Source organism: Alosa alosa, chromosome 19, assembly GCF_017589495.1.
Source record: "Alosa alosa isolate M-15738 ecotype Scorff River chromosome 19, AALO_Geno_1.1, whole genome shotgun sequence".
Classification (NCBI taxonomy): Eukaryota; Metazoa; Chordata; class Actinopteri; order Clupeiformes; family Clupeidae; genus Alosa; species Alosa alosa.
The window spans coordinates 30,594,431-30,614,430 of record NC_063207.1 but is presented as its reverse complement, the minus strand read 5'-3'; the positions used below and the strand labels follow the sequence as shown (position 1 = coordinate 30,614,430).

General features: G+C 44.7%; 1 protein-coding gene across 3 annotated transcripts in view; it reads right to left on the bottom strand.

The window, feature by feature from the left end:
* The window catches only part of pacrg (PARK2 co-regulated), a 195,370-nt gene that overhangs the window by 93,561 nt on the left and 81,809 nt on the right, over positions 1–20,000 (bottom strand). For all 3 annotated transcript variants that reach the window (XR_007191832.1, XM_048227909.1, XM_048227911.1), the window contains exons 3-4: positions 9,964–10,135; positions 3,307–3,456 (exon numbers count right to left, since the gene is read on the bottom strand). Coding sequence is in view for 2 of the 3 variants with exons in the window: in XM_048227909.1 (XP_048083866.1) it covers positions 3,307–3,456; positions 9,964–10,135 (322 nt within the window). In the remaining variant the exon portion in view is untranslated. The remainder of the gene's footprint in view (positions 1–3,306; positions 3,457–9,963; positions 10,136–20,000) is intronic.

Here is a 20,000-nt window from a genome sequence, read left to right as displayed (position 1 = left end):
TAAAGTGTCTATATGTCAGTAACGTTTTGAAATTAAGCACTTCGCCAGCAAGAAATACTTTGTGGGCAGTTGTGCTAAAGTTCGCTTGCTACCATAACTTAAACTAGCTGGCAGACACCTCGCAAATAACCTCAGACTTATTTGCTGGTTACAGTAACTAGGTCAATGGATTTTACTGGATACTTTGTACAAAAGCTAAGCAAGAAAAGGCCAAACAAATAAGATTAATATTTTGGCACAACAGTCTATGGGGTTTGCCATTCTGAGTACCATTTCGGTCATACAGTCTATTGTTTCGGTGGTGAGCGACACAGACACAGGTGACGGTGAAATGCACCACGATGCAAAGCAACCCAACGCAGAACCATAACAGGGTCACAACGCTGTAGGAGTGGCGGTGTAGCTACGCCGTGGAGTTGACACAGAAGCATGTTGAGCCCATTACTGTCAGCGCCACACTACCGTTCTAGCTTCAGCATCAGGTGGCAGATCTGTGGCTCAGTGTGAGCTTCTCACCTCCCACACAGCCTGCACACAGATGCTATTTCAGGGAGCCACTCAAAGGCAGGAGAGGGCCCCACAGCGCAAGCGTGTGTGCGGACAGGCATGTATGTGTGTGTGTGTGTGTGTGTGTGTGTGTGTGTGTGTTGAAAATGTTGTGAATCAGCCTCATTTCTGTAAATGTACACTGCGTACTTCTTATGGTCATCTGTGATTTGTGTACCCATGTGTACCCTGTGTGTGTCTCTGGTCTGTATGCAAGCATCCTTTGTTTATCCTTGAATTCAATGAAAGCTTGTCTAGAGGCCTTTGCCTATCACCAGGTGTGAAATGTTAATGTTTGTAGATTGTTTGTAGACGTCTGTGTCCAGGCCTCTGAGGAACTTTCCAGGAAAGGGGGTAGTTTTAATTAAAAGACAATAGAAGCTGACCAGACCTGATGAAGGCCTAATCCTCATCCTCCCTTTCTATTGCATATTCAAACTGGGTTGGACCTAGAGGTCACTCCTTCTTTTGTTTGTAACATAAAGTTAGTAGACAGTAGTTTCTGTATAGTCAGAGAAGTCAGAGAATACTGAGAATCTGGTGAAATCCAGGATGGGGTGAAACAAACATGTACTTCTCTCCCTTGAGGGCCACTGGCCCCTCATTGAAAAGAATAAAGCCTGGATCCTGATCTTGCATCATCCTGATTGAGTCTTAAGAGAAATATGGTAGTAAAAATATACTATCAGTGTGTGTGTGTGTGTGTGTGTGTGTGTGTGTGTGTGTGTGTGTGTGTGTGCTTTGGTGGTATGTTTTTGAATGAATAGGTGTGTATTGTCTTTTCCTCTAGCCATCTGTGCAGGATGTTGTATGTTTGTGCATGTATGCATATTTTTGTTAGTCTCTGCCATGTCAGGAGTCAACCTCTAATCACATTTAGATCAGTACAGTGCATGGCTTCCAAATAGCCAAAGAGAGTCTCCCCTTAACACTCTAACAGAAAAAATAACATGGATAACAACCAAGGCAGCGGAACTCGTCGCGGCGGACATCCACTTTGATAGCAGACTAGAGAAAGACAGGAGGAAAAGGTACAGTAGGTCAGAGACAGAGAGAGTAAAAGAGGAAAAGAAAGAGACAGAGTGGCACAATACACTTCTTCCAGTGTGGACGAGACGCCTACCGGGAAATCAGAATTTGATCAGAAGATTTGCATGGAACACGCTATACTAATAAAGCATGCTTTCTTTCCCTGCTCTCTCTCTCTGAAAAAAGGACTAAACTAAACAAAACAAAAAACAAATTTGGCTACCAATAATATAGCAACAGAATTAAGAAGACAAAAGGTTCAAGAGGGATATTGATTGGGAGGGTGAAGACTTGTGTTCCCTGCTGCTAGAGCTAGCATTTAAGTCCCATCTCCATCACTCTGGCAGATTAATGCAACGTCACTGTTGCCGCGCTGACAAATCTTTTCTTTTTTGTCTCACAAAGGCCTGACGTACACCTGATGGGACTATCTGATGCTATTGGATGCCAGTCACACAGCGCAAGGCAGCCGGTGTCCGAGTTGGACTTGTGAGGATGGCAAAGTCAGCTCTCCTAAGAGACACCTGCTATGTGCGTGTGTGTAGCAGCGATGAGGTGCCCATAAAAGGCCTATAAGGTCATAGCTTGGCCACAACTACGGTAAACAAGGTATGTGTGTAAGGCACGTTTGACTGTACATGAGTGTGTGTACTATATAGTGTACAGGGCTGGGTTGAGTGTCGAAGGTTGGGTGACAATAGAGCTGTCCTGCCCACCGCTGATTCCGGAAGTAAGAATTTAATAAAAATGTCTCCATTGACAACTGGAGTATAAGCAATAAAATCTTAACCGCCCATGGTAGACTTAAAACCAGCTATGACATAAGCAATTGTATATGCTCATATAGACAGCAAAAAATCACAGGGGATCTATCTTGTTTTGAGAAAAATGTGTTTTGTTCGCGATTTCACATTAAAGCACTACACTACACAAAATCTTAATGTGTAAAAGCAGAGCCTTTGATTGGTAGAGATCACCGTTGCCATGGAAATGTTTATCCCTCAACTCCCGCCTGGCTTGATCCTTGCTGAACAAGATGGATGTGTGACCATCTGATGAAAATCACCTTGAAAGTTGAATTCACTCAATGGAAACGGTAGGAAGTTAGTCATCTGGTTGTCTTACATTCAAAAGTAAGCATGTTCTTGTACCTTTGCCTTTTTTTCGTTTTTCAGGCAGGTGGAATGTGAGGTCCACTTGTTTTTTATACAGTGCAAGATATACAGTTCTATTTTTTTTTCATCAGCCTGGGCTGATGTTTTTGCAGGTGTTGTTGAGGTTCATGTTTTATAGATGTTAATGTATGTGCATGTATGGTATGATGGTGCATGTATGGTATAGCTATATTCACTGTTTTGATTGTAATTTGATTTGTTTGTAATTACAGATCATGTTCTTGTGTGATGTATAATTGTGGTTCATGTTTATGTTTAAAGGATATATGTGTGTGTGTGTGTGTGTGTGTGTGCATGATGGACCATGTGCAGTACTCACTCTGCATGTTCTTAAAGAGATGTTGAGGACGAGCAAGATCTGCCTGTGTGTGTGTGTGTGTGTGTGTGTGTATGTGTGTGTCTGTGTACAGTATGTGTATGATGGACCATGTGCAGTACTCACTCTCTTTATGTTCTTGAAGATGTTGAGGACGAGCAGGATCTGCCTGTGTGTGTGTGTGTGTGTGTGTGTGTGTGTGTGTGTGTGTGTGTGTGTGTGCACACGTGCTGTACTTACTGTTCATGTTCTTAAAGATGTTGAGGATGGGTAGGATCTGCCTGTAGTATGGCACCAGCGCCTCCCCCACCATGTCTCCCGACACCACCAGGTGCTGCAGCACTTTCAGCGTGGTGCAGATCACCTGACGGTTCCGTGTGTTCAGCGCATCTGCAGGGGCACAGGGGGCAGGGGTGAAAGGTTAGAGGGCAAACAATAATTGGTGACTCAGGTGTTGACCTGGCCCTGATGTGATGAGGTGCATTCAAAAGAGCAGAGAAAGGCTGGTTTCACCACCAAAATGTTTCAATTCTCAAAGAAGCACAGAGAGAAGCTCTGTTCGACAAACACTAGCACAATATTACAGTTCTGGTCCAGAGTTGACTGCTTTCTATGGCAAAATGGCTGCTCCTCTCCAGTGAGTCATTAAAACACCCTTACACATACACACACACACACACACACACACACACACACACACACACACACACACACACACACACACACACACACACACACACACTGAGAGAGAATATGCCTGATTGGGAATAAGCCATTCAGTCCCTCCATCCTGGAGCACTTAGGCCTGAGTGATAAGAATAATCCCTTATATATTAAAGCAAATCAGGGCTGAGGCATGCACGAGCACACACAATCACCCAGCCTCTACGACATCCATCCCCATCCCTCCACCCTATACACTCTCCCACACCACACATACACGCACACACATCCATAACCACATGCGCATACACACACACACACACACACACACACACACACACACACACACACACACACACACACACACACACTCGCCCAAGTCATGCCTTACCTTCCACCCTAAATCAATGGTGGAGCCAGGCTCTGACTCTAAATGGCTGGCTGCAATCAGAGAGTTGAGGTGCAGCGAGGGAGAAGAGACTAAGTAAGAGCCAATCAGAAGGCAATTTGGCCGACAGCTGCACTTTACTCTGGCTCCCGCTGATCGGGGAAGAAAAGGGAAGGAGAGAGAGAAATGATGCAGGCTCTAAAAGTAAAGGAAGAAATACAAATGTCTTGGAAGAGTGAGACAGAAAGATAGAGTACGGTGTGTGTGTGTGTGTGTGTGAGAGAGAGAGTGTGTGTGACAGTATTTGTGTGAGTGCAATACTGCACTGTGTGTGTGTGTGAGTGCGTGCATGCATGAGAGGGGTGGGGATGGAGCAGTTCTGGGTGCTTTAATATTTCCTGTGCATTCAGCTCCATGAAAATGTCTCTATATGCATGGTTGGGAAACTATTTCCCCCCAACATATGCTCATCACCAATATTACTGATATACTATCTCTGTGCAGTAATAAAGAATCATGTATCACATCTATGGGGTTGTCTCCAACACACACACACACACACACACACACACACACACACAGCAAGCCATCTGAAAGGGGGCATCTGACAGACATGGCGGTGCTATGGTAGATGGCATGACATCACCCACAGCCTTGCACTTACAGTCACTATTCAGCTGTAGCACAGATATCAGTCTAACCACACCAGGCCATTCCACTACACATCCAACAAGAATGGTGACATGCTGCACAGCGGTAAACATTTGCACAGCACAGGCATCAAACACAACACATACATACTGAGCACCAACTCTCTCACACATACACTGACTGTGCAAAGAGGGGTCACAGTGCTCTCAACAAACTCTGCTTTTGAGCCATTCTCTCGTGTGTCCAAGAGTCATCTGGGTGTTGCGCCCCAAACCAAGACCATGTGGGTGCAGTAGTTTCAGTTAGAAGTACTACAGTCAGATCAGAATGAACTCACATACTGATCTCCATCATCAGTGCAAGACTGCCCTTTTCACAACTTTCTTTTTTTAATTAATTAAATCGGCTGTATTTGGTGTGCGAGTTATCCTGATCTGACTCTCTTGTTTGTCTACACACACACACACACACACACTCACACTCACACTCACACACACACACACACACACACACACACACACACACACATTCAATACTCCAGCACCAGAACACTCACTGGCCTCGCTGGGCCCTTCAAACAGTGGTGGTCCTCAGAGGGGGCACCCTGCCGGCGACTGGCGCAGGTGCTTAAACACATACATCACAAACAATGGAATTCTAATTAGCGCAAACAGCAAACTATTTTCCCGAGGTGTGACATTTGGGACAGCGGGGGAGCACTCAATTATTCATCCTTCACCTGCTGGTGTGCGGGAGGGGAGCAGCCACCCCCCAACGAGCCAGCCCCCGTCATCAGCGCTGGGGGTGGGGGCTGTTAGGGCGAGTAGGAGTGTTCAGGTGTATTTGCGTCAGAACCACTTAGGATGTTGCAGATTATTTATTCAAAGGCCTGACATTTGACAGATTCTTTCGCAATTGCATTTGTTAAACTGCAGGTAGAAATATCAGTCCGAAAGTGGCACAAAGAAAACAAGGAGCGCTCCCTATCCACCCACCCACACCTCCCCCATTCCTCTCTTCCATCTACTCTGCTGCAAGTCTACCTAAGCCCTCGATCTCAGTTTCTCTCTAATGAAAGTTTCATTTTCAGCGTCGGGAATAAATGTTAGGGCCTGATGAAGACAGGGGCAGAATCTGCTTCAAATAAACCAAGAGCTGACAGAGCTGCAAGGAAAAGAAAGGGGGATAAGAGAAGAGGAGAAAGAAGAGAGGTCAGAAGAGTCAAGCCAAGGAAAAGAGAGCCAAGGAGAAAAGAGCAAAGATATTGCTGTACCACTGACAAGGCAAACCAGACTGAGAAGCTTGTAGCATACTAGACCGAGAAGCTTGTAGCATACCAGACTGAGAAACTTGTAGCATGATAGATTTTTTATTCCAATAAAAGTTATTTAGTGTTTCATATCATTCTTAAACTGTGTATTTATAGTTGAGTGAGTTCTACTCACTCTTCTCCATATAGCAGACATCTCCTCCTGAGATTTGCCATTTGATACTACTTTAATGTCGACTGCAGCATGTTCATGCACCTCCTCAGTGGAGTTTTTGCGTATGTGTGTGTGTGTGTGTGTGTGTGCGCGCGCATTTTGAGGGATGGTGGCTGGTTGGTTCATTGTGTGATAATGTTAGAGCCCTCTGCATGGGGTTGGAGGGCTGGTGGCTGGTTGGTTCATTGTGTGATAATGTTAGAGCCCTCTGCATGGGGTTGGAGGCTATCTGAGCGAGCCTGCCGCCCTATGTGGGGCCCTAGGTGGTGGATTGTGTTATTTTTGCCAGGTCACCTGGAGTCGTCGTCAATATTCATGCGGTCCGATAACCCGGCACCACCTCGGAGCATGTGCCGCTGATAAGCACCCGGAACCAGGATGAAATTAACGTCAGAAACTTTTCTGCCTTTCATATCACAACGGACTTGCTCTCTCTTTTTCTCTTCCTTTTTTTAATTCCTTCCCCTGCGCCGTCTCTCCTCCCCTCACCTCTCGGCGGCATTCAAATGTAATTAATCGGCAACAAGGACATGGACCACAGGCTTTGGCCGCCTTTTTATTTTCCTTCTTTTTCTAATAAAGCGGAGGCCATTTAAAATTCCATTACCACAGCTAGGTGTGGGCTTTCATAACGAGCCAATCATCTGTGACGGCTCGCCGTGCAAGGCAAATGACATGAGGTGGCATTGGAAGTTTAAGTGATAGCTATTACATCAGACTGTGTGTGTGTGTGTGTGTGTGTGTGTGTGTGTGTGTGTGTGTGTGTGTGTGTGTGTGTGTGTGTGTGTGTGTGTGTGTTGGGGACAACACCATGTATGTGATACATGATTCTTTATTACCGCACAAATATATTAGTAGATTACATTTATGATTTGTCAATCAATAGATGATGAGCATATGTTGGGGGGAAATAATTTACCAATTGGGGGAATGTACATTGATCCGCTCTGCTTCAAGGTGTTGTAACACAGCTAAACGCATGGTTGGTCTGCAATCAGACTCTCTAAGATGAAATCAATTAGTCATTAAAACTATTAAAACAGAGAAAAGAAAAATATGGGGGGAAAACACATCAGCAATGGGGGAAAGGGATAGTATAGACTCACAACTTGAAACAGACAGACACACACACACACACACTGTTACGATCCCCTGCACACTCTCCCTTCCAGAGCACACTTCTCCTACTCACTCACATATGCAAACTCGCATCCATACATATATCCCCTAGACATTATGTTTGGCTTTTGATGAATAAACTATCACTTTTGGGTTAAAGTGTTGTCTGCCTCCTCTTTTTTATATTGCGGCCTACAAGCCAGCCATAACATACACACACACATACACACTTTGTTCTCAGTTCTGCTCAGTACAGTTTGTTTCTGGACTCCCTCAATATTTATTTGTGTGTGTGTGTGTGTGTGCGTGTGTGTGGCCTTGTGTTGGCTGTTTTGCCCACTGTCCCCTCCCTCACTGAGAGTGGACCCAAATCGGCCTAGTGCCCAGTTCCCCTCATTGGGCACCAGTTGAAAAGCCTGCGCTTTGAAAATAACACTCCTGGCTCCTGTTACACTATAAAGTATTTCTGTGTCTGTGTGTGTGTGCATGTGTATGTGTGTGTGTGTATGTGTGTGTGTGTGTGTGTGTGTGTGTGTGTGTGTGTGTGTGTGTGTGTGTGTGTGTGTGTGAGTGTGTGTGTTAGTATGAGGGGCTGCTTAGGAAATAATTCATACTTGGTCATACACACACTATCATAACCTCACATACACATCACTGTACTCACACATAAATACTCTAATACTCTGTTTACATTTGTGTATGAGAGAGTATAGTAGTGTGTGTGAGAATATAGTTGGGCATGTGAGAGAGTATAGAAGTGTGTGTGTGAGTATATAATTGTGTATGTGAGAGAGACTAGAAGTGTGTGTGAGAGAACATTGTTGTGTATGTAAGAGAGTATAGCAGTGTGTGTGAGAATATTGGTGGGTATGTGAGAGAGTATGGAAGTGTGTGTGTGAGCATATAATTGGCTATGTGAGAGAGACTAGTAGTGTGTGTGAGAGCATATAGTTGAGTATGTGAGAGAGAATAATGATGACAGACAAAAGGAGCTAATTTGCCATTACAATAGAATAGGTCCTCTCTAGGCTTTGTAATTTGCATTCGGTTTGCAGTAGTCATTTAATATTTAGACACATAGGGCATGGCTGACTGAGTTTTCCTCTGCCACTACTAACATTGTTGACAGTGTAGGGACCCTCCTCTTCCTTGATTTTAATTGGCTAGCAAGACAGAAGTGATATTGACATGCCTGCTTCTTCATCATCAACCAATCAGGAACTGAGAAAGTACAGTAAACTCCCTTCCGTTTCAAGCAAAGTCTCTTACACACACTAGTATTCTCTCTAACATACCCAACTATATGCTCTCACACACACTAGCCGTGTGTTTGGGGCAGCCGTGGCCTACTGGTTAGCACTTCGGACCTGTAACTGGAGGGTGCCGGTTCGAATCCCGACCAGTAGGCACGGCTGAAGTGTCCTTGAGCAAGGCACCTAACCCCTCACTGCTCCCCGAGCGCCGCTGTTGATGCAGGCAGCTCACTGCGCCGGGATTAGTGTGTGCTTCACCTCACTGTGTGTACACTGTGTGCTGTGTGTGTTTCACTAATTCACGGATTGGGATAAATGCAGAGACCAAATTTCCCTCACAGGATCAAAAGAGTACATATACTTATACTTACTATACTAACTCATACAAACATGTAAACAGAGTATAGTAGTATTTGTGTCACAGACTTTGTCAGACTAGCACCTATGTGCCGTCAGTCTTTTATCTAAACTTAAGATATCTTTTATCTAAACTTTAAGATATCTTTTATCTAAACTCAAACTTTTATCTTTATTTTTGCAGTAATCATTGACCTCTGAGTGTGACATGTCTGTACTGTTGCACACATACACGTGGAGTCACATGAACGAGGTGCTAACGGCTGACGAGTGCTTCCTCCAGCTTTGTGATCCTCATGCTTCAGTATTCCACACAAAGGTGTCCAGCAAAGTGTCCTTTCTGGAGGAGTGCCAGATCGGTGTCCTTTGGTTCAAACTTTACTTTCGATCACTGCTTGAAGTAAAGAAAAGAGGCCCACTCTTTGTTGAGCCATGCCTACCTTAACAAGAACAACATTATACAGTATGGACCTTTTCCGCTACCTTTGGATTGACAGCCTTTCAAACTAAAACACGCTATTCCATTCAATTTTGCTGTTATAACAAGCATTACTTTTTCAGTACATTGCACATTGTAATCTTTTTGCTGAAATACCAATTGTGCAATTTCATCAACCATTAAAGACAGTCAAAACTTGCTTGCCAAAATAGAATAGCTAAATTCAGTGGAAAAGCAGACTGGGTGAAAGTGTCGCTGTCCAGCCGTGGGTGTGCTCAGAGTGTGTTCCATCTGGACGGTGGCATGTGCTGGGGGTCTGCACCAGCAGGATAAGCTGGTGCCAGTCGGAGAACTGGACTCGGTCATACACAGTTTATGCAGCAGGCCTGCACTGCCAGAGCTAACCCTCTCCACCTCTTACTCTGCATTACCGGATGTGGACCAACACGAGAGTGAGAGCCTGTGTTTGTGTGTAGGTGTGTGCGCATAAGTGTGTGTATATCTGTCTCTCTCTCTCTCTCTGTGTTTGTGTGTGAGACTCACTCTTGATGGGGATGATGAGCTGGGGGATAACGGGCAGGATCTTGGTGCCCCCATGCTCCAGCATGTCGTGGACCCCCTGTCGGGCGAAGAACTCATAAGGATGGCCCGTCTCACACAGCCCATCGAAGAACAGAGGCAGGTAGTGGTGGTAGTCCAGCTTCTCAATCTCCACCTGATACAACACACACACACACACACACACACACACACACACACACACACACACACACAGTCAATACCCCCGGAAAGACAGCACACACACACTTGGGGTGTGTCAACATGACTGGACCAGCCATGTGTCACACCGTATCAGTGAATGACCTCTGATAGCGTGGTAGCTCCATTATTCATCATGTAGTGTGAGGAGATAATGCATTTCAGACAGGCAGGCAGGCCCCAGCCTAGTAGTTCTACATTATTGACTAATAGCACATCTGTCAAGCTTCCTCCATGAGCTGCCCATGTTGTCAAGCCTGAGCAGCCGCAATGAATCAGTAATAAACTGGAAACATAGCTCTGGACGTGCTGGATGGGGGGAGGAGGGCAGGGTGGGTAATGGCTGCTGTAACTAACACACTACACACTCACTAATGCACACACACACACACACACACACACACACACACACACACACACACACACACACTCTCAGACTCCTTGTGCATTAAATGACTGCGTTCAGGTTGCCCGAGCTAGCTTTGTTGTGAGTAATGTGTAGCGTCGCCAGCTCGTACATAATTGCCCATTGTGATTCTGAATGTTTACATTACAACGACAAACAGTTAGCTTCTCGAGCAATGGCATCAGCAGTTTCACCAGCCATATTTCTCCGTGCATCGCCTTCGATTTCCCTCCTGACAGCCTCACAGCACTAAGTCTCCAGCATTTACCGAGGAGAGGAAATAATTTTACTGCCAATCCTGACAGGAATAAACAGCGCTGTGGTGTGAGTTTACTGCTACATCCCAGAACCAGTGCCAGCTAATGTCGCTGGCATGTCAGGAAGTCTGTTATTGAAATGGTGGTCGGAAAAATCCGGGCGTCACAAACTGGCGTCATGCTGAAAGCTGACACCCATTCAGAGTGCAACCCAATCAGTAACAGTCTAAATAAAGACATTTCCACGAAAGGCATTTTATCTGTTATCTAGGTGAGTGGCTCTCCGGAATGGGGTAAGACTTGGGTGGAGCGGAGGGTAAAAAGAGGCACTGTGGTGGGGGCCAGTGAATGTGTGTGTGTGTGTGTGTGTGTGTGTGTGTGTGTGTTGGGGGGAGAGGTGGTGGCGGCTCTGGCATCTTGCATGTTTTAGTGACCTCGTCCTACTGTGCTTGTCCTTAAATTAACTCCCCCCGGAAGGCATCTCAGCCCCAGCTGTGAGTCTCTAGACCCCCTACAGTGTCCTGTGACCCCCACGCACACACAAACACACACACACGCACACACACACACACACACACACACACACACACACACACACACACACACACACACACACACACACACACACGCACAAACACACACACACACACACAGATAGCTCTGGCACCAGCGCCAAGCTGCCATGGAGTCATGACATTGAGACATGTGACAGGCAGGCGTGCGGCCTTCGCATTAACCCTATGTTCACTGGACATGTACCACCAACACACACACACACACACACATGCAGGAGACTCACTGTGCCTACTCTGCTGCAAGAGATTACTACATTGTTACACACATATGCGTATCACTCTTATGCTAGCTTGCTCGATGTTGTTTAAAGTGTGTGAATGCGTGTGTCAGTGTGAGTTTGTGAGTGTATTTGTGTGTTGCTAAGATGAGCAGGCTGACTGCTAACTGGATTTATATATTGGATTGAAGCAAAGTGCTTCATGTTAGTGCTGCTGAATGCCGGTGAGTGTGCATGTGTTGCTGTCCTGTTGAGTATCCAATTGTTTTTGCCTATATCCAATTTTTTTGATGGCCTGTTATCTACTTAAAGTGACCCATATAAGATAGCTGTGTTTACATGGCTCACTATTATGCTTAACACTTGAGACAACCCACATGTGCACAAGAGTTTGGTCACCAAAATGAAAGCAAACATACAGACGACAGGGCAAAGGTACAAAATAATAATACAAGCTTGCATTATAAACTATTTCTGTTTACTTTAATTTCCAAAGTATTTTGTGAACTACGCAAAATAAGCTAACAACTGTGCCACCTATCAGAATTGGGTCAGATTTAACAGTGTAAATGTAGCCTTAAGCGTTCGGTATACAGGTACTGACATGAGTGCCCTGTCACTTGCCCACACACACCAGCGCTGAAATAGTTAGGCTGATAAACATAACAATTGTGCACTTTATGGTTTAATTTCAGACGTGGAGCCATTTTGTATCTGACCTCTGGTGACCTCTGGGGATCAATGACATCATCATCAAATTTCCCCCCATTATTCTCCATTACAATAATGTACATGTTCACAAATATGCAGTTTTATTCCAATAGAAATGCTTATTTTGTCCTCAGCTGTTGCCCTGATGCCACATTATTCCTGGAATACCAGTCTGGCCATTCCAGATGTAAATGTAACCATAGCAACCAGGTATAAACATCAATCACGGAGGACAACTTCTGTAATATGTTAATTCTGAAAAAAGTTAGGACGCTGGGTGAAATGTGAATAAAAAAAAATGCTTTGATTTACAAATCATGTCAACCCTATATTTAATTGAGACCAATTCAAAGACACCATATCAACTGTTGAAGAAGAGAAATTGTATTGTTTTTCATTCCATGATGCCCCCAATTAGACAGGTCTGGACTACAGACAGGCCATTTTATCACCTTGGCCCAGTTGCATGAAGTACCTTAAGTTAAGATTTCCCCTTAAAACACGATTAATGCCATCATTTTTAAAAGATGCAAGTCATGTCTAGTGAGACAGCTCTCTATGTAGGGAGGGAGGCAGCAGGCAGCTATCTTCCGTTTCGAACAGACCCTGTGTTCGGTGGATTGTTAACTAACGGCATCGCCTACTAGCCAGCTAGTACAATCTCTGTGGAAACTATATAATTTTCATGCCGGAAAATCCCTGTCAATGCAGTAAATCCCTTAACGTTTTCCCTTAACTAAGGAAATCATTTAAGGTATTCTGTGCAACACCCTTAAGCAAACCCCTTACCAAAGGACAAAGGATCATACATTCTCCACATATACAATACTGTATACTGTATCTCACCTGAAGTCCCACCCTTACGACTGCCCCATCATCGCCTATTACTGTACCTGGATTCCTGGCCCGTACTGCCTAGCGACTCACCATTTGCCCTATGACAACTCCTAATCCCCCTGGACAATTCCATTTCTTACACTGGACTATTTGAACTTTCTGACACTAAATATGATTAATGCATTATCATACCGGATAAGTAACCATCCCACCTCTTGTAACATACACCTCAGGTGGCCTTAAACACCATGTTCTATTCTCTACATCTGATTAACTTATGCATTTATCATGTATACAGACCTTACTGTTCTGGAGCTGACCCTAGGCAGATGGGTCAGGCCCTTGAGTCGTGGATCTGCTCAAGGTTTCCTCCTACTGTATATGTATCTCCAATTCTAGGGAGTTTTTCCTCGCCCCTGTTACCCCTGGGCCTTCTTTTCTTTTCTCTGATTGTCTAACGCTCTGTAAAGCGCCATGAGACATGTGTAAAGTTTTGGTGCTCTTTAAATCAAATTAAATTGAAATTGAATTGAAATTACTGTAGAAATATGTGCAGAATTAATTGTGACATATTCAAGGTATTCCTTGAAAAGACATTATGTGGATGACAATATATGTTGCTCAAAATCTGTGTACATTCAGAATTGATTGTGCCTTGCCAGATGTGCAAAATGGCCATGTCATAGGCACTAATGCACCTCCACATCGTCATGGATGCTGGGTTTTGAACTTAGCACTATAGTTGAATTTGTTGGATAGTTGAATAGTACCTTTCCTCTTTAGCCCAGGAGTCCATGATTTCCAAAAATAATTCCACATTTTGATTACCTCAGGCTCAGATAAGATGGTAAAATGTATGTATCATGACTAAATTTCTTCTTTGCATGGAAGAGTTTGTGAATGGAGCATTAAACTGTGCTCATAAACAATGAATGGTTGTCAAGAGTTTTCCTGAGCCCATAGAATAATTTTATTTACAGAAAAATTGGTTTTAATGCAGTCCACCTGAGGTTCAAAAGTATCCTGGGAATATCCATAAGAACTTTCGGCAAGTTGGGGATTTGCTCATCAGGTCCGTCTGGCCAAGAGGCCACTGAAGCCCATTTTCAATGTCACTAAAACACAAGCACACAAATACAATCGCTAATCCGGCATGGACGTGTATGTCTGGAATTGAGTAAACAACTGCATTTATATGTTGTCTTTGAACTATTCTCAATTAAACATAGTGTTGATATGATTTGTGAATCATTATTTTTCTTTCACATTACAAAGCATCACAACTTTTTTGGAATTTGGGTTGTATAAGAATGTTGCCAAGTAAATATTCCATTTAATAATAATGTATAATTCTGACTTGCAGAATAATTTGAGTCTGCCTGGTTCCAGAGGTCAAATCTCAAGTGGCTCCACGTCTAAAAAATGAAGTTTACAGTCTCTAGAAACACTGAATAAAATGTCATGCATTGTCATAAAATGCACAATACCTTTTATATATGAGCTTATTCCCTCCACTAAAATGTTTAACTGAAAAGCATTCGGTAAACAGTGGATTTTATTGAGAGGTGGCGACAAAAATAGAACTGAATCGTAATCGACACGGTGTAGTGGTAATGTTGGACGCTGGTGTGCGGGGTTTTATTGAAAACAATGGAATCCAATGTAATCGAACTTCTACAGCAGTGTGCCACACTCATGTCGGCATCTATGTGCGGAGGCCTTTAGACTTTGCTCAACTGAAAGGACTGCATAAATCTATGTCTGCATATGTATGAATGCATGTATGTATCATATGCACTGAAGGGTTGACACATCACAGAGTGCAGTGGTGTGACTGTATTCAGGTTGGCATGCCAACTCAAAACAGCTTTGTAGTCCCCTCCTCAAGGTGCCAGGTGATATCTGCTGAAGAATGCAGAGGGAAGGTCCAAACATGTGTTCGTGTGTGTGTGTGTGTGTGTGTTTGTGTGTGTGTGTGTGTGTGTGTGTGTGTGTGTGTGTGTGTGTGTGTGTGAGAGAGAGAGAGAGAGAGAGACTGGTGCGGCAGCCTGACTGTACTGTTGGCTCAGGGATTCTGTTCAGAGTAATGACAGCGAATCCCGTCTGAACGCGAGCAAACAGCCTCTGTGCCGCAAAAGGGTCTTGAGCACCCAACCCCCCAATACAAACACACACACACACACACACACACACACACACACACACACACACACAGACACACACACGCAGCAATATGGAGAGAGAGAGACACAGAGAGAAAGAGAGAGAGAGAGAGAGAGAGAGAGAGAGAGAGAGAGAGACACTCCATCTCCCAACTGCATTCTCCTGGCCTGAGCCCAAATGTCACTGAGATGCTGTGGCAGGCACTTTGAAGTCCCTGGTCCCCCCCCTCCACCCCCTCCAACCCCCCCATTCCCCTCAGAGCGAGAACATCAAAGTTGCCACACACACACACCCCTACCCACCCCCCGACACAGCCGCACTCATCTCGTGGGTAAACACAGACTCAGAGAGCTAGGGAGCGCGCACTGTTAGCTCAAAGACAAGGCTGATTGCTTTGAGGCAATTTGCTGGCTAACCTTGACCTTTTTCCAGCTTGGTCAAGATCATCATTGTGAGTCAGACAGCCGGAGACGAGAAGAAAAGCAAATATGTGCAGAGGGATGGATGGAAGGATGACACTCTGGGACTGCCAACCCTACCAGTCTCTCTATCTCTCTTTCTCTCTCTCTCACACACACGCACACAAACACACATGCCAGTGAGGGCAGCTTCTACCAATGTGGCTAGCAGTCCTGAGCAAATAACAGAAATGAGAGAACAAAGAGAATTTATTCAGGAGAAATGGGATGATAGAGAGGAGGGATGAGGTATTGGACAGGGCTGTCCAATAGGCCAATCTGACCCTGTGATGAACCAGGCCAGCCTCCTCAACCACCAGTCCTCCTGGTGTGAGCGGTGACTGAGCAGAGAGGCAAGGGCGTTCACTAATTAGACAGAGTACTAAGGCCTGTCATAGAACGAAGCAAGGTATAACCCAATTGGGGGTCAAAGGTCAGGGAGTACCATCGCCAGAGGTCATCCATGGAAACCCTAATCAGCTGCCTGGGGCTAAAAACCCAAACATCCCCGTCTGAGTATTGATTGGCTGGCTGCTGATTGGTCTCCAAGCCCTACTTAGCATTGGTCGCTCTATCCCCTCATGGATCTCAGGCTCCGAGCATTAGAGATGAGAGCACCCTGAGAATCTAGAGTCAAATAATTAGAAGTAGTGCACAGCAACAGTAACTAAGGGTGATGGGACTTCTCATTATTGTTCACAAGTGGTCAATTAAAAGCGGACCAATTAAGGGTTGGTCAGACGTCAGGGCTTAAATTTCATTTTTCAAAATGGGGGGGAATTCCCCCCTTAGGTTCTTCATGTAGGGGGGATTTACAGAATTTGGGGGGAGGAGGGGGGTTGCCTTTATCAGGTATTTTCTTTGAGCACCCACACCAATTTAAGGGATTCTCTGTACTAAAATTACAGTTCTCTAGGTCTCTGAGCTGTATGAGTGTTCATATTCTCTTTTGTCTTTATACATTTTTTTTTACTTTCTCTCATGTGTCTTACCTTTTCATTTGAAAAAAGAAAAGAACCAAACTGCCCTTAGAATTCATGAACTTTTAATCTTGTGTAGGCTATTTAACTTGACAACAACATTTGTTGACAACTATTTAACTTGAAAACAACATTTATACAGTAACATCGGCTGGTAAAAGGCACAGGGCCATACATTTTGCAATCTGAACAGCTCATTACACCGTCGTGAAAATCGAGCCAATGATATATTTTGAGCCAGTTAGGCTGGAACTTGTCTTTGGGCTGTTTCCCCTGTTGTAACATTGTCGCTACCTGAGGGATCCTGCGGATTGCTAACTGCATGACTCGCACTGCTGTTTGCGCTGTTGGAATCGGATTCAGATGCTTTCCTCTTATCGGGTGAAACTTCACATATGCAAGTAGGCTTACGTTTTAGCCAGCAGTACATGTTTGCATGACGTAAAGGTCGTAACCTCTGAACGATACTTTCAATGAACGTCTTCGTGGTTGTAGAGGAGAGAGTGAGGACATGAGGAGGGGAGGGGAGGGGAGGGCACGGCAAGCGCAAAGTGGTTCTGTGTGTGTGACTGTGTTTGTGTGTGTCTGCGTCTGCGTGAAGCTATGTTCAATTCAACTCGGTAGGCTAGTTGATCCGTCTGGTCAATAGCCCCACAGAATAGAATAACATCATCAGACAGGCTGTAAAGTGTATGCGGGAATTTCTCGCATTATGATGGCTAGAGTTGCGGGATTTGAACAAATTATGCACAATACCCGCAATACCGCAGTGAAATTTAGGCCCTGGACGTGCTGTCAAACATTGCTTTCCAAACAATCAACCTCCTCCATGTCTGTTTCCACCTCCTCCTTAGGCCTCCAATCTGAACAACACTGTTACTAGTCTCTTGCACAGTGGAGCATCACAGAGCCTCCAGGGCTCCTTGTCCAACTGGAGGGAGAGGGTGGGGGTTGGTTGCTGTGGCTTCCAGGGTGATGAGGTGCTGAACAACACCGTCGACATTTTATCTTTTAAAAGTGGGCAAACAAAAACTTATTTTTCAATTTGGGGTGTCTTTTCCTCCAAAGGGCACCTGGCTGCCGCTACTGTCTCTGTTATGAATGGTGTACAGGTACATCACCGAGCAGCCACACACACAAAGGAGATGCAGGGGATGTGTGTGTGTGTGTGTGTGTGTGTGTGTGTGTGTGTGTGTGTTTGTGAGTTTATTAGTGTGTGTGTGGTATGTGTGTGTGGGGGGATTCTACAGACAATGCACACACACACACACACACGCGCACACACACTTATAGATACACACACAACATCTAATAAAATCCCTTGATGTGACCTTAGTTCTGTATTTCTCGCTTTCTCCCCAAATGCCACCTGGTGCTCCTCAAGCTCATATCTGAATGGTGTTTGGATACTCTTAACGTCAACACACTCGATCTTATGGCCTAATCCAGTGTGAAAAACGCCTGCCACTGAGCCTCTCTCTCTCTCTTTCACACACACTCTCTGTACTCCCTTGCTTCCTCGTCTGCCTCTGCCAGACACCACCTGGTGCTACTCTAGCTCAGCTGCGGTGGCTGCTGCACGCTAATGAAAGGGGGCACATGGCTGGAGCCACGCAGGCAGAGCTGCTGACTGCTGAGAGACGAGACATAGTCGGGGCCGATGAGACTCCACCTCACCCTGTACACTTCCACCCTCCAAACACAAACACACCACTGCACAGCAGCAGAGCTCGGCAGACAGGGAGTCAAGCAGAGACATGCCTTACCTACTGTACAGAGAAGGCATAGGATGTAAGAGAAGAGGAGATGAGAAGAGAGGGGTGAAGAAAAGAGAAGACTAGAGGAGATGAAATGAGGAGGAGGGGAGAGGAGAAAAGTGAAAGAGGAGAGAAGAAGACAGAACAAGATAACAAAGGACAAAAGTAGCACAGAAGCATGTATTAAGAGAGAAGTTGACCAGAGAGGGACTAAGGTGGACAATAACCTCAGGGCCAGATGTAAGCTTACTAACACATTGGCGCTGACTTGAGGCGTAATTTCTTGTGCGTTTAAAACCGCAGACTGCCTGTCGCAGGAGCGGAGAATGGCAAGTTGAGCTTTTCTGTGTCATACATATGCATTTATGGGAGGGTCAGGGGGCAAGTAGGAGTTTTGTGTAAAAACATGGGAGGAGTAGTGTAAAATGCGCCTAATTATGTATTTCTCATGTATAAAACTGCCTGTGAAAGCACACGTTTATTTTGCATTGAAAGATTTCCACTTTTTAAAAGCAGGTGCAATCCAAATTGTGGTTAAATGCGTCAATAAGAGAAACGTTGAAAGACAAAGCCGCTTGTGATAGAATTATGCCATTCAGTTGTGGGCACCGCAAATTATGGTAGAGGACAGAGAAAGGTGTTGATTACCCGATGAGCTACAGGTATGATAAATAGCACGTAAAATTAAGAAGCAGTGTGCACTTTCTGCGGTCTGGCAATGGCACTGTTTACTCTGCGTTCGCAATTACATCAGGCTGTCAGTGTATAGCTGTGAAGACGTTCTTTTTTCAGTCGCATATGATATGTGATAGGTGATGCAACTGCTGTGGTCACTCTGGGCCAAATTCTCCCATTCACCCATTCATAGACTAACACCTGCAGCGTCTAATACAGTATGAGAGACTGGCATAACAATACCAGCCACCATTAGAAACGAATCAGAGACAAGAGAATATGAACGATTATTGAGGCACAACAGTTGTGCAGGCGTCTGCGCAAGTGTATGGATGACTTTGGAGAAGTTGGAAATAAATTGACAGATTCAAACAAAGCAGGTAGGCTGGGCAAAAAATCGATTTATCGAGGTTTATGTGAAAAAAATGATATTTTTTTAGGCCATCTCACCCAGTCGGCTATGGGATGATGAAATTAAGCGAATGTTATAACCTTTATGTTTTTCTGTTTAATAATGTGGCCTCAAGTAACGTCAGGAAATATGCCACCTTGTTACACTATAATGGGGAAAAACATGATGACATTTCGGCACGTTAAGCACAAAATTTGATTTTGCAAAGTTCTTTGAACATGTAGCCTACTGCCAGCATCAAGCAATATGCTGTCTCACCTTGTAGTGGCGCTCAACCTTAATAGAGTCATCAGAAGCGCTTAGCTGAAAAAGCACGTGGCAAAATGTGCTGAATAAGTTGTTAACATAAGAAACGCCCAGATTTTGGAGTAC